This window comes from Pteropus medius, unplaced genomic scaffold, assembly GCF_902729225.1.
Source record: "Pteropus medius unplaced genomic scaffold, Ma_sr-lr_union100, whole genome shotgun sequence".
NCBI classification, from domain to species: domain Eukaryota; kingdom Metazoa; phylum Chordata; class Mammalia; order Chiroptera; family Pteropodidae; genus Pteropus; species Pteropus medius.
In genome coordinates this window covers 12577612-12594110 of record NW_024352785.1, presented here as the reverse complement: position 1 = coordinate 12594110, position 16499 = coordinate 12577612, and the positions used below count along the sequence as shown (strand labels likewise).

Genomic DNA, 16499 nt, shown 5'->3' with positions numbered 1-16499 from the left:
GGAAACACTGGGCAACACCTTGATGGGTCATCAAAATTAATATCACTAATGATAGAGACCATGAGTCGCCAAATGTGATACCCAGAGAAGGACATAACATCATTTATTCATAATTTTGGGGGAAAAAAAATGCATAACCTCAATCTAATCAAGAGGAAACATCAGACAAATGTAACATGAGAAAAGGTTTGTTTTTATTTTTTTAATTTTATTTTTTTTTACAGTTGTCATTCAATATTATGTTACTCTCAGGTGTACATCAGTGGTTAAATATTTATATCACTTACAAAATGATCCCTCTAAAAAAGTCTTGCACCCATCAGGCACCATATATAGTTATGACAATATTATTGACTGTATTCCCCATGCTGAACCTTACAGCTCCATGACTATTTTGGAACTGCCAGTTTGTACTTCTACTCCACCATCTTGCCTGGAACTAAAAGGATTGTTTTTTAAAAGGGAAAAGTACTATATATTCTTCAAATGTCGATGTCAAAAAGAATAAAGAAAAAGGAAAACAATGCTAAAGAGACATGATATATACATGTAATACTTGCCCACAGACTGAATCCTAAAGTGAGGGGTAAAAATGCCAGAGAACACTGTTATATCAACCAATAAAACTAGAACATGGACAATACTTTAGATAAAAGTAGCATATCAATGTAAACTTATGAAGTTGATATCTATATTGTGATTATGTAAAAGAATATTCCTATTATGAAATATAAACTAAATTACTTAAGGGTAAAGAGTCATGATGTATGTAACTTATCCTCAAGTGTTTTGGTGGAAAAAATTATGTAGGCGCACACATATACGGTGTGCACAAATGATAAAGAAAATGGGGTCAAACTATTATCAATGGCCAATCTAGGTAAAGAGAATATGGGTGTCCCTTGTACTATTTTTATTTTACAACTTTTTCTAAGTATGAAATTACTTCTAAATAGTTATTTTCCATGTAATAATGAAAACATCTAAAACCCAAATAATTATTTCCAACAAAAAATTACAACAAAAAATTTTATCACTGTTAGTGCTTTCTTCTTTCTTTCCCAAACTACAGTCATCTGAGCCAATTTTTTTCTCTTTGGCATTATGCTTCAGGGCCAATGCTTTTCACTGGTATCCCATTTAATCCTTAAAATAAATTCTGTGAAGTATTTACTACAATTACCCCATTTTACTAATAAAGGAAATTCAAGCTTAGAGAAGTTGAGTAATTGGCTTAAGTTTCAGAGCTGGTATAAGGCACGACGGAGAATGAAACCAAGTTATAATTAATGGGAAAGAACATGCTTCCTCCATCTGCTATTCTGCCAGAGAGTGCCTTATAAACACACTCTGGTAAGAATTTAATAATTTTTCCCTAATTTTTTCCCATGAATAAAAATGCCTTATTCGGATGTCAGGCAACCAGAACTCCCATAACTGTTGGTAGAAATGTAAAATAAAATTGTATAACTACTAAGGAAAGCTAAACACATGCTACCCAATAATCCAGCAATTCTATTCCTAAGTTTATAACCAACAAAAATGCATCCATATGTACACTAAGAGACATGTATAAGAATATGCATGTCTATTCATAAAAGCCCCAAAGTAGAACAAACTCAAATATCTATCAACAATGGGATGTATAATTCAAAGACAATTGGTTCAAGAAGACACCATGCAATTTTAAGTGTTACTTTAACCTGCATGCTATAATTGTGTTTTATGTATATATAAAGAGAAAAAAATTTTTGATATGTAAAACCAATGGAATGTATAAATAAATTATAGTATAATCATTTATGGAATACTATAAAGCAATGGTTATCAAACTTTCTGGTCTCAGGAATCCTCTGCACTCTTAAAGTATTGAGGATAACTATCCTCCTTTCCCTCTAACCAAGAGCTTTAGTTTGTGTGCATGATCACTATCAATATTTATTCTTTTGGAAATTAAAACTGAGAAACATAATATATCAAATGCATCAGTAATCAAAACCACCCAACAAATAAAAGCCCAGGACCAGATAGATTCATCAGAGAATTCTACCGAACACTTGAAGAAGAATTAACACCAATTTTCCTTAAACCCTTCCCAAAAATTGAAGAAGAAAGAATACTTCCAAGTTCATTTTACAAAGCCAACCTTACTCTGATGCCAAAGCTGGACAGGGACACTTCAAGAAAATTATAGACCAGTATTTCTGATGAACACAAATACAAATATATACAACAAGATAGTAGCAAACCAATTTCAACAGCGCATTAAAAAGATCACATACCATAATCAAGCAGTATTAATCCCTGAGATGCAAGGATGGTTCAATAAAGGCCATATATGACAAGCCAACAGCTAACATACTCAATTGCAAAAGGCTGCAAGCCTTCTTCTAAGATCATAAACAAGACAAGATGCCCATTCTCCCCACTTTGATTCAACATAGTACTAGAAATCCTAGATAGAGCAATTAGGTTAGGCAAGAAAAATAAAAGGCATCCAAACTGAAAAGGAAGATGTAAAATTGTATCTGTTTGCAGATGACGAGATATTATATATAGAAAACCCTAAAGACTCCATCAAAAAACTGTTAGAACTAATAAATGAATTCAAACTTAGAATTCAAAATTGACATACTAAAATCAGTTGCATTTCTATATACTAACAAACTATTCAAAAAAGAAATTAAGAAAATAATCCAATTTATAATAGCACAGAAAAAGAATAAAATACTGAATAAATTTAACCAAGGTGAAAGATCTTGTATACTGAAAACTATAAGACATTGATTAAATAAATTGAAGATGACACAAATAAATGGAAAAATATTTTCTGTTCTTGGAGTAGAAGACTTAATACCATTAAAATGTCCTTATTACCCAAAGCGATCGACAGAGTCAACGCAATCCCTATCAAAATCCCAATGGCACTTTTCACAGAAATTAAATAAAAATCCTAAAATTCATATGGAACCACAAAGACCCCAAATAGCCAAAGCAATCTTGAGCAAGAACTAAGCTGAAGCCATCATGCTTCCCGATTTCAAACAATATTACAAAACTATAGTAATCAAAACAATACAGTATTAGCATAAAAGCTGACACATTGATCAAAGGAACAGAATCACGAGCCCATATATAAACCCAAGCATATATGGGCAATTAATATTCGATAAAGTCACCAAGAATACATAATGGGAAAATAGTCCCTTCAATAAATGGTGTTGGGAAAACTGGACAACCACATGCAAAAGATTGAAACTGGACCCTTATCTTACATCACACACAAAAATCAACTCAAAATAAAGGCTTGAATGCAAGGCCTGAAATCTAAAGGTTTCAGTCCTAGAAGAAAACTCCTAGAAGAAAACATAGGTAGTAAGTTCCTTGACACTGGTCTTAGTGATGATTTTTTGTATGACACCAAAAGCACATGCAAAAACAATAATTAACAAGTAGGGCTACATCAAACTAAAAAACTTCTGCACAACAAAAGAAATGATCAACAAAATAAAAAGGAAACTTACAGAATGGGAAAAAATATCTGCAAACTGTATCTGATAAGGAATTAAAATTCAAAATATATAAGGAACTCATACAACTCAATAGCAAAAAAAATCTGATTAAAAAATGGGCAGAGGACTTGGATAGAAATTTTTCTAAAGAAGACATATAAACGGCCAATAGATACATAAAAAAAAATGTTTCAACCTCGCTAATCATAAGGGAAATGCAAATCAAAGCCATAATATGACCTCGTGCCTGTTAGAATGGTAATCATCAAAAATAAATAAATAAATAAATGAATGAATAAATAAATAAATAAATAAATAACAGATGATGGTGAAGATGTGGAGAAAAGGGAACCTCTGTGCCCTCTTAGTGGAAATGTAAATTGAGATAGCCACTATGAAGCACAGTATGGAGGGTCCTCAAAAAAATAAAAATTTGAACTACCATGATCTAGTAATCCAACTTCTGAGCATACAGCCAAAGATAATGAAATCACTATCTTGAAGAGATATCAGCACTCCCATATTCACTGCAGTCAAGACATAGAAACAATCTAAGTGTCCATCAACAGATGAATGAATATATACAATGGAATATTATTCAGCCACAAAAAGGAAATCCTGCCAATCGTGACAACCCTGAAGGCACTGTGCTAGGTGAAATATGTCGGACAGAGAATAATAAATATAGATTCCACTTACATGTGGAATCTAAAAACACTGTACTAATAGAAACAAAACAGAATGGTGGTTGCCAGAGGGTGAGGGGCAGGGGAAATAGGAGATGTTAATTAAAGGGTACAAACTTTCTGTTATAAGATAAATAAGTTTTAGAGATCTAATGTGCAGCACAGCGACTATAGTTAACAGTACTGTACTGTATACTTGAAAACTGCTATGAGAGTAAAGCTTTAACAGTCTCACCATAACTACAAAATACGGTAATTGTGCGAGGTAAAGGATATGTTAACTAACCTTATTGTGGTACACATTACACTTTATATGAATCAAATCATCACACTGTATACCTTAAACTTACACAATGATTTATGTCAATACTATCTCAATAAAACTGGAAAAATAATCCAAACTGGTGTCATCCAAAATCACCGGAAATAAACCTATCTTCTTATGGATATTTCTAATAATTATTAAAATTAATTATAGAGCTTATACAACATAAGCAAGTACATACACACATAAAGACACACAAATAAGGAAAACAACCTTTAAAATGGGTTGTGCATAATTTTAAAATAATCCATCTGCAACTAAATTCTTTAATAAAAAAAAATCCATCTACCTGGTTTAAAAAAAAAACCTAAGATGCAATATAATACATATTTCTAGAACAAAATCTAAAACTAGTTTTACAGATTTTTCTAAAATAAATTATTTTCAAAAACTCATTTCAAGGTTCCCTGACTATATTGTGGAAGGTTATCAAAACAATAAGAACAGCACTGGTTTATCAAATAAATTGTCGTACTGCTTGATCTTCAAAATTAATATACATATATTACAACTGGTACATTAGCTGCTTCTGTCAAAGAAAATCTGTAATTAGAACAATGTATTACTAATGCAAATTTAATTGGAAAATGAAAATATTTTTATCAGGCACATGTGACATTAGGCTTACTAACTTTTGAGATTAAACAAGATGCACAGGAAGAACTGAGTTTATATGTGTGCTATCAAGTATATAATTAAAAAATTTTTTAACTTTAAATTTTGGGAGAATTTTCTAGAATATTCTAAATTTCAAAAATTATCTAAAGCTGTTAGTCAGTATTCTAATTTGGAAATCCTGTGATTTCCGTAAAACATTCAGAGTTCCTGTTTTTACTATTTTATTTTAACTAAACATACCAGTAAATATACCAAAGAATTTCTTCCTGGTATATTTCCTAGTTAAATGACTTAGGTTTAGTATGTTATAATTAACATTATTCTCGCTTTTAAAAATGTTAAGAATTAGTATTACTTCAATAACCTTAAAGGTACTTTAATACTATTTAAAATGTAACATTTTAAAACAGGCCAAATTTTTAAAACGTAGTCCAATTTAGTAATTATAATGGCATATGAGTGCCACAAAAATCTTTCTTTCTCTAGGTACAAACAGTATTAAACTTTCCCTTCCTGTGTTCTCTCCACCCACAATCACCCACATGCCCCCTCCAAAAAAGCTTTCCATCCTCGCACCTTTAAAGGATTCCCTAAAGTGAAAAAACAAAAAGTTAAACTAAAGGATGCTTACTATCACAGAAAAGTTGAGGAAGGAGAATGCTAATTAAGCCTTCAGTTCTCTGCCAACAGCCAGATAGCTGCAATCAGTCTCTTGCCTTCTAATCTGGCTTGGAACCTTTGGCTAGGAACACTGAGTTGTCCAATACAAAAGGGGTGCTGGATCTATAACATATTTACTTTCCCTCTTATAGCAAAGGTGTTTAAACTCTACACTAGAATCAGGATGTCATAAATATTAACACGATCTGTCTCTTGGAAATCATCTCCCTTTCCATTTCATTCAAAACATAGTTTCAACACTAAGCATGGATAAACTAAAAAATGAAAAGGAAAAAAAAAAAAGAAATTCAAAGAGTGTAAAAGAACCTGCCCTTGGATATACAACTAACTATAAGGGACTAGGCTGGAAATCAAATCCAGGTAATGACTCTAGTATCAGATGTCACCAGTACTTCGATCACTGTTTTAGACACTCACAATGAAACCTTGGAAGACATATGCAAGGCAAGACTGGTTAATGATATAATGAAATCTCAAATAAAGTGCTTTGAAAGTATAAGAGACATGGTCACTGCTGCTAGCTTTAACACTAATAGCAAAGTCAAAATAGTTTGATGCCAGTTTAAGTAGTAAAAAAGAGTATCTAATTTTTAGATATACTAATTATTTAGTAATTGCATATTTAAAAATCTAGACTCCATGAGAACTGACATTCAATTTCATTTCAATTTAAAATCTCTCAGACTTTACTCAGAAAACAGGATCTCATCTCCTGTAATCTTTCAAAACAAGAACAGATAAGTTATCTGCAAAAATGCAGAGAGGAATTACAAACACAGGACTGTCTTCAGAGAAGGCATGAAGTACAAAGAGGAATAAAAGAATTCTTCAAGGGGCCCTCCAAGAGGAAGATCTCAGGTCTCTATCTCAAGTTAAACTAGAATTTAGAGACATTTTTTTCCGTCTGTACATACCATCTACCATTAATGTTTGCTACTTTCCTATCAAAGAAAAAGAATTCAAAATCAAAAGAAGTTAAAAATAAAACTCAAGAATTGATCAATACCCAATCCCGTTTGATCTCGAAAACTAAGCAGGGTTGGGCCTGGTTAGTACCTGGATGGGAGACCACCTAGGAAGATCGGGCACTGTAGGAGTAAAAAATAAATAAATTAATTAATTAATTAAAGAACTGATCAATAAATAGATTCTGCCTTTAAACATGAAAAGAAAAAAAGGACTATTTCAAGGGAGATAAATATAAGATGTATATAGTGTCCAGGAAACTGATGGCACGAAATTTAATTTATAACAGGATTATCAGCTTAATGTTAAAGGGTCAGGAATGAATTCGCTGCAAAGGAAAAAGATGACTGTTAATCCTCAAACTACCACCAAAATTACAGAGAGCAGGGATCTCAACACTAAACAAACAAAAAATTATTTTTACCTTATTCACTGGAATGTTTCTTGAGCTCTGAAAGAAATCTGCAGTAGACTTGGTGGAGAAGATTAAAGCATGGTCTGTGGAAATTGACTTTAAAATTCAGTGGGAGGGGTCAACAAGCTACATGACCATTTAAAATGACTATATAATCTTTGGTACATTAACTCACCTTTCCTTTTAAAATAACACAGAAGCATTCATCAATGTTTTATATATACTCAGAAGGGTCATGTAGGTATATAAATAGGCCAGCATATGCTTTGAAGACCACATCACTACTTATGTGGAGTCTGAACGCCTTATTAGAAAAAGTTCTTAGAATTTACATTGGAAAACACACTCATAACTTTAGGAGATGGCAGAAAATGCAATACTATCATCCTATAATCTCCCACTAGGAAAACTTCCCTAAAATGCTGTTTATTCCTCCCTCTAAACAGCAAGACCAGAGAGCAATGTTCAACTACAGTTGCTCACAGAAACTCTCAGTGTTCACTCTTCTTTCAAGCTAGGTTAACATTTGGAATTAGAATCTCTAAAACTGCTAGTGTCAATTGCAAACTAATGTGTGTATGTGTCACTCTACAGGGGAGGCACTGACTGTTTTAAAGCAAAGTACTTGGTTGGCATAGATCTGAAAGCATAAGTCAGGAATTAAATGCCTGCACCATGTTAAATAATGACTATTATTTCTTCCATTATTTATTCTGACAAAAAAACATACACAAAAAAACTAAAGTAGACCAAAAAAAAAAAAAACCAAATCAAAACAACCCTGGGTATCTGTCAAGCTATTTACTTTGTTTCATTTATTTATGTAAAATTTAGTTTTACTTTTAATCCCAACTAAGAGATAACTAACTACACGAGTCGTAGCAAAAACCATCAGCATTTTAAATATGTTTAGATAAAGGTTATCATGTGCAATACTAACTTACAGTTTGAATTTATTATAAAAACTATAATTAAGGCAGAAAATACCACTATACTAGAAAATAGGCAGAAATTTGGGGCCATCTTCCTTCCAATATCTGGGAAGACTAATGAACATGTCACTTGCAATAAACCTTAACCTTGAATTACTACTACATAGCAAAGAGGGGTTTTACTGAAAAACAGTAATACAACTTTTAGTAATTATTGCGAGCATTCTAAAATAAATAAGTTTCCCAGGACTACTAAACTGCTACATATGGAATTCAAAAGAATGCAGGAATAAATTATTTATAAGAAATATTTACTTTCTAAAGTTATTCCTCAGTGAATCTGAAGAAAAACAGATGAAAAGCACTGTTTTCACTATATTTTTTAACCAGCGCTAGTTGTTAACAATTAGTAACTGTTTGAAAACACCCACTCTTTTTAACTACAAGCATATTTGACCTTAACTTAGAATAAGAAATGAATTCAATCCCACCTATTTCTAAACTTGACAATTTGAGCCTATGGAGTGAGTAATAAAGAGCCCCCCCCCAATCACAATATTACACATGATTTTTGTTTAAACGATCGCGACAAAACATCCCATTAGAGTAAACACTTTAAAAATCCTATCAAACATTCTAACTTCCGAGTTCAGGCTCTGCACAGCAAGTACCTCAATGACCGGAACGTTTTTGCTTCCTTTGCTCTCAAAGGCCAGGTCCGCCTAGCCCTAGGGGGCGGGGACCTCCGTGGGGGACCAGGGGACCCCCGCGGGGACGATTAGGCATTCTTGGCCTCTCGGCCCGTCATTCTGGGCCAAGCCGGCTAATTCAGGGACGTGGACCCGCCACGGGCGACGTGGGAGCCTCCCTTACCGTGAAGCGCTGGTCGCCGACGCTGCCCACGGAGAAGCAGTGGTCGCCGGGGTTCACAGCCCCAGTCAGCACCTGGTGCAGGTTCATGTTGGCGCCTTAGTCCAGCAACCGACACCGCGTCCAGCTCATGCCCGGGGTCAGCAGTGGCTTCCCTCCCTCCTTCCGTCAGGGGTGGCGGCCGTTTTGGGGCGGCGACCGCGGCAGCGACGGGTGCCAGGAGCCGGAGCCGCTCTGCTGGGGCCCGCAGCTCATCCCGAGCCCTGGCGGGCGAGGCCCGGAGGGGGCGGGCCGGCGAGCGGGCGGGGCGCCACGCTCGTCCGCGCACCTGTCACAGTCCGCGCAGGCCCAGGTGAAGCTCGGGGGGATCGGCCGAGCGGCTGCAGCACCGGCTGACTCACTGGCCAGGAAGGCCGCGTGGTCCACCCACGTCTTAGGTTCTGGGCGGCTGGTCTTGACCGAGCCCAAGTGGCGCAGGGAACATGCACGCTTAAGCTGTTTCTTCTCAGCTTTGGTGCCCGTCACCCCCACAGGCCTTGGCACTCACTACGCGTCGCTAGATCTTTTCGGCCAAAATATCGCGAGATTTCCCGCAGCGAAGCAGAATACTGCGGTAAAGGATTCACTTTTTTACCACAGTACAGTATAGAGATCAGCAAGTGGATATGAAAACGCCTCTTCTAGTCAGATGCTGGCCAATCCCAAGCTCTACTCCACCTAGGGCTCCGCCCACCACCAAGGAGCGAGCGATCGATCGCTTTGGGGCTTGTGAGCGATTCTGTCCGTTTGAGTGTTGAACGTAAGGAGCCTAGTAGAAACATAATGAGCCTAGAATGAGGTGAGAATTTTCAGGTTATGCTTTAGGTTAGAGTTTAGTCTGACTGTCGGGCCAGAAAGTTCAAAAGGGAGAAGTGCATTAGAAATGGAGTTGCAGAGTCCTCAGTCCTGGTAGAGACTACAAGTCCCAACAAGCACCGCTCTCCTAGGCGGCCTGTGAGTACTCCTAAGTGACCCTGGAAGCGTCTCTGTCCCGGCGTAATAGTTATTCAATGTGGACGTGCGTTTCCAGTTCCTTAAACAGAATAATTTTTAAAGGTTTAAACACTTGACAAGTACTGAAATGAAATGTTTTCACCTAGTTTACCGTAACAAGACGTTTGAAGTAATGCTGTAATAATATTGCACCAGTCCTGGGCCGAGTGTTTGTTTTAGAAGAACCTAAGAATTCCAAAATGTTTATTGTGACAGTTACAACAGTGAGATTCCAACTGTTTGCGTTTTGACACAATTTTGTATTATTGATAAACATCTATTTATATGTCTCCTTCCATATACCTACCGTAAGCCTGTTAGAGACAGACTCGCCTGTTCGTCTCTATATCCTAAGTGTCTAGCACAGTGATAGTTCCAATTTATAAATTTCAGTTAAGGAAATGTTAAATGAATAAATGTAAATAGGAACTCTCCACATAAAAAGAGTAGTTTTTAAAAATTACAAAATTTATTTTTATATACTTTTATTATGAGAAAAAAACACACCAATAGATACTTGGATGGAAGGAGTACCAGGAATTTCGTTTTGTTTTCCCTACGTTTTTTGCAATGTACGTTTACTTTGTTTTGAAGTTAAAAGTTACTTAAAAAAACAAGTTTTAAGAGTCATCTCCCTTTTTTAACTTGGAAGATGTAAATTCCACTATTAATCCCAATCTCTTCATAAAATTGAAAGACTTAAAACAATTTTTAAAGTTTTTAAAAAACTTATTGAAGTCTAATATACTTACTTTAATTTGTATTTTAATTATTCAAATTTTATTTAAAATGACTTAAAATTAATTTTATATTTTAGACGCTAAATCAAGATTTTTCTACGTCCTACATAAATTTTGTGTCTGGCTCTAAAGCTTAACATGTTTTCTCATTCTACTCTGCCCAAATTTTGGTTTTGAAGGGCATTCAGTATAGAAACTAAGTGACCTAGTGGTTAAGAAATCTGAGATTTACTTTTGATCTGGCTGTGCAACCTTGGAAAGTCTTGTTAACTTTAAGACTCATTTTCCTTATCTGTAAAATTAGCAAATTTAACCTGATTATCAACAACAGTTTGCTTGACTTTTTCATTCCTGCAATTCTGTACATCTGTTAGATTTTATTAAATTCCTTCAGCCTTGAGATAGACTACCTGAGTTTGAATCCTGGCCTAATCTCTCAGATAAATTACTTAATTCTTCTGTGCTTTTCTTCTCTATAAAGTGGGGATAGTAGTACACTTTCTTTATATAGTTATCTTGAAGATTAAATGAGAACGGTGTTGACACCTTGTCAGAATTCAATAGATGTTACTATTATTATTCTTATTCTTAAATAAACCTAACCTTTTGACATATACTTACTCTTTCTAAGGTTTTCCAAATAGTGTCAAACCTCAGTCCAGATCAAACTTTCCAGAGACGTTAAAGACTATCACCAATGTTCTTGTAGGCATCCCAGTCTGTATCCAAAACTATGGAACTACAATAGCTAATGAAAAGCAAGGACATTCTTTTGCCTCTGTCAACAAAAAGTTGACTAGGTATTCCACCAGCAAAAAGGGTTTATTCAGGAAAAAGAAAGGGTTGTAGTCCAGTACATACATCCATGGTGAGCCACATGCAAGAAGAAGAAAGTTCTTATTAGAGGGAAAACTAACTTAAAGGGAGGGGCTATTAGGACCATAGAGCTCTGTTGTAAACATAGAGTTCTTAGGACCTTTGCTAGGGACAAAAGGTGTGAAAGCTCCTCCCATGGGCCTTCTTGAGTCCTGCCTTAGTAAAGGTCTCTGTCATAAATTTTGACACCTCTTACTCATCAGAAATACTCTACTACCTTATTAAATTGCTCATTAAACCACCTATCTTTGATATACAGCAGATGAACTATTTAAGTGAAACAACTAAATGCTGGTAATTCATCTATTTCTTCCACTGCAATTCTAGCCTGCTGTCTGGTTTTATACAGCCTTTGAGCTAAGAATAGTTTTTACATTTGTAAATGGTTGAAAAAAATCCATAGGCGAATACTATGTCATGGTACATAAAAATTATAGTGTCAGGAGTTTACCCTCAGGAAGGAAAGTGGCTTCCAAAGGAAAGAGGGTAAAGAAGCAAGGATTGGAGAACCAAGAGGGGTCAACTCCTCCAATGGAGTCAGATGGATGATGGGAGAGGTATAAGGGAACCACAGGAGGGGCTTTAAGAAGTATATTTCTTTAAAACAAACAAACGAACAAACAAACAATGAGTATAAAAAGAATTAAAGACCAAAAAGAGAGCATTGGATTTAGAATTTAGGCTGGTGACTTTTGGGAATGCACAAAAAAGACATAAGGAGGCATAAGCTGGCAACAATATCTATAAATTGTCTTTGCCTTTGTACTTATTCATCATCCTTTTCTCAAACTGGGACCTGAAAGAGGAAAACCATGAAGAAAACGACAAGGCTCTGAATTCTTAGCCCACCATGAGGGACTCAATCCTCTAGCCAAGCTTCCAATCTGACTTAGACACTGAGAGCTTTTAAATAGGTGAAGACAGAATATCTTTCTTTTTCTTTCTTTCCTTTTTTCATTTTTCTTCTCTTCTTTCTTTCTTTCCTTCTTTACTTCTTTTTAAAATCTTTTTGTTTGTTTGTTTGGGATTAAGAAGTTTTTTAATTTCCCAGATATCTAGAAGACTGACAGGGAGAGATGCTGACTAGCAAATACCTAGACTACAATAGATAAAAGGGCAATGTCTTCAGTTAGAGAACAAGTTCTTTCTAGCACTGACTCTGGACCACCTTCCTGAATAGTGTAATTAGTTTGCTTCTCTTACCTTGATTGCTACCTTTAAAAGAGACTTTAAAGCCTGTTCAGTCTCCTAAACTTGCCAAGTGCTGCTGCCTCTGTCTATTCAGCAACCTTGCCCTGCCCAGACCTCTTGCTGTCTGACCACACTGCTTAGCTAACCTCATTTGTCTCACACCCTACTGCTTTTTCCTCCTTTGGAAAAGCCCATCGGAGAGCTAGCTTCTTACACAAATGGAAAGACATTAAAGATTCTCGATGGAGTAAAGATCAAGTATTTAAGAAATCAAGGGCGGAGAGTTTGGACTTGAAAATGTTAAATGTAGAAATAGGGACCTTTGGCTACAGAGGTAAAGTAAGAAAGCTTAAACTTGGTAGTACTTATCCTTTCTGCAAAGTAGTTCCTGGTTATAGGTCCTCTTAATGATGTTTCTATATAGAGTGATTGCAATTGTCTATATATGCCTCTCTTCCTTTCTCATTGAAATAGTAGATTGCTCCAAAGGTTTCCACAGAACCTGTTCAATTTTCTAGCAGTCACTCCAGGGAAGGAGCAAAAGGAGTAAATGTTGATTAGGAAACCACATGTTTCCTAATCAACAAATGCAAACATGGTGTATATACTAAATATTCTTATGCATAAATAATATTTACATAGGATGTTTTAGGCTGTACATACAGACTATGCAACCAACAGTGGCTTAAATAATAAACACATATAATACAACAAAGATAGTTCCAGGATGGTACAGCAACAAAATGTGGCTTTGCTTCTATGGCAGCTTCAAATTTTTCCTCACCAGAAAACATACAGGAAAGCAGGAAGGATGGGGAAGGAAAAGGCATTCTCCTTACTGTCTACTTTTTGTTTTTAAACCAGGGAGGAAAATCTTTGTAGGAAGCAATCAAGCAAACTCCCTATTATATCTCAATGGCCAAAAATGGGTCACATTGCAAGCCCATAACTTCACAGGAGGCTGGGGAAATTATTAACTGGCTTTGTAGCCTTAGAGAAACAAGTGCAAGAAAAGAGGAGACTGGAAATGATTTTTGGGTAGGCAACCAAACTGTCTGCTACATAGTTCAGTGGGAAAAAGGATAATAAAACCAAAAAATATTTGCTTGAGGATCTTATGAGCAGATTTCATTTAGACTAAGCTAAAGCTTAAAAACTGAGGACCAAGATTTGAGAAAAATAGCATACTTGAATAGCAAACAAAACTTCAAAAACCAAAATATGAGCATATGAAAATATGTTATGAAAATAAATCTAATTAAGATAGCTTTGTGTTTTGAATTCTACTGAGTTGGGGAGGGCTATAGATTTCTTATAGTACTCTTTGTTCCTGGAATTCTCCTGTGTCACCTCCAGAGTAGATGTGTAGGGGGCCAAGAGCCTGGATATTTCCAACTCAAACAAGGTAGCTGGGAGTGTTTCTAACAACTACTCCTAATAATGGTATTTATTTTTCTTTCCATCCTAATTTTGAATTGGGTCACGTTTAACATCTCTATACTTGCAAAGAGGTTTTAAGTAAAACACTACAGATCCCAAATGTGGACTAAAGGATGAAAAAAAGTGCTGATATTTGGAGAAATAAATATAATCTATTTCTCAGAAATTGGATCCCTGAAAAAGTTGAAAACTTAAAACTTTTTTGTGTGTGAAGGTGTATTTCTAATTAGGAACTTCTAAACTCAAAGAATATCTTTTTTTTATTATGCATGACAAAAGGAACCACACTGATTTTTTGTCAGTGTTATTAATAAATAGAGCTATATATAGTTCATACATTCTAGCTTTAAGAACTTCGACAATATTGACTCTTGTATTTCTACTTTTAAAAAAGGAAATACAGAACCGATTAAAAAGAACACTATTCACTATTATGAGAGTCTATAGTATAGAAAAGAGAAGTTATTTAAACACTCAAAATTTAAGCTTCCATTTCTGTGTCCTTTTCACTGTATCATAGCTGACTCCCTCTAAGGATAAATAGAAAAAACAATTACCAAATTCTGCTTATAATTAAGAATATTCTTTCCAAAGATCGTACACAGAAGACATTAAAGAAGAAAGTCGATTCATGATTAAGAGTCTATTGGGACACACTTTAAACCCCAGAGTTGATATGGAGATTACTTTAAGCTGAAGACATTTGAGATTCAACAGATGCAGAAAGAAGCCTCCTTGGAGTTTCCCTTATTAAAAGCAGGCGCTTTTTGGAAATGAGGTTGCCATAAATTCCCTCTTCTGGCTGCTCGTACTCCCAGGAAGGAAGCCAAGAATAAACCCATCATAAATCCCCTCTCTGGGGGATTTCACAGCCTTGAAGGAGAAAGACCACCAGTACCTCTACAGGCAAACGTTATCACAAGCTTTTTATCTCTCCTTTGTTTTCCTAAAACACATTTGTATCTGTTAAAGAGTTTTATTCTTTACATAGAAGACTCTTCTCTCATTTTCTAACTTAGGTATATAAGCCTCTATAACAGTTTAATGAGCTAGCTACTTCTTTTGTTAGTTCCTTCTATGCATATAAATGAACCAGTTTTCTCCTGTTAATCCGTGTTTTGTCAATTTAATTTGCAGGCCTCCAATTACTATAGATAAGAGGTAGAGGAAAAGTTTTATATCCTCCCCCAAATTCTGCTAGTTTTCACTAGTGATGCTATTGGCATTTTTGGTGGGGCAGTTCTTTGTTGCATGGACTATCCCATGATTTCATGAATGTTAAGTGTCCCTGACCTCTGCCAGTAGTGCTCACACACCCCACTCCCCTGACCTCACAACGTGTTATCCAAAAATACCCTGCACATATCCTAAGTAGGGTTGTCAGATAAAATACAGGAAGCCCAGTTCAATTTAGATTTCTGATTATTTCAGAGCAATTTTTTTTGTGCGTAAGTATGTTCCAAATATTATATGGACTTACACTAAAAAATAATTTGTTGTTTGTCTGAAATTCAAATTTAACTGGGATTCCTGTATTTTTTAACAATTTATTCTTTTACAGAAATTTTAGGTACACAGCAAAGTTGAGGTAGATACAGAGATTTCCCATATACCTCCTTCCTTCACACATACATAGCTTCCCCCATTATCAATATCCCCTACTAAAAAGGTACATTTTTGAAATTGATGCACCTACATTGACACATCATTATCACCTACACCGACACATCATTATCACCCCAAGACCACAGTTTACATTAAGGTTCATCCATTTTATGGATTCAAGTAAATGTGTAATGACAGATATTCAACTATTCCGGTATCATACAGAGCAGTTTTATTGCCCTAAAAACCATTTGTGCTCCAGATTCCTGTATTTGTATATGCTAAATCTGGCAACCCTAACCCAAAGCTCCCTAAAGAGGTGGTACCACCCATCATGAGAACTACCTCTTCTCAGAAAGAGGCTTACCAACTTGCTGAACATTTCTAGAGTTCAAAATATTGCAATCATTCACCAAATATTGATTTACAACATTTTAAAGTGTTTAATAGGTGTCTTATGCTTCACTAGATGTTGTAAAACACAAAAATAAATAAGACATAGTCCCTAATCTCCAGGGACTGTTGATTCTGGCTCCCCCAAAACACCTAAACAACCTGTTGATAAGACCATGTTGAGTTTTTGTTTACTGTGATAAGAGAGAACACTCCA

General features: G+C 35.5%; 1 protein-coding gene across 6 annotated transcripts in view; it reads right to left on the bottom strand.

The window, feature by feature from the left end:
- DMXL1 (Dmx like 1) overlaps positions 1–9563 on the bottom strand; it is a 126409-nt gene extending 116846 nt beyond the window's left edge. For 3 of the 6 annotated variants that reach the window (XM_039848516.1, XM_039848517.1, XM_039848515.1), the window contains exon 1: positions 9009–9558. In XM_039848516.1, coding sequence (XP_039704450.1) covers positions 9009–9095 — 87 coding nt within the window. In that variant the 5' untranslated portion in view covers positions 9096–9558. Of the gene's footprint in view, positions 1–9008 lie in introns of all 6 variants that reach the window. The other 3 variants (XM_039848512.1, XM_039848514.1, XM_039848513.1) reach the window with 2 other exon arrangements.
- Between the last annotated feature and the right edge of the window lie 6936 nt (positions 9564–16499).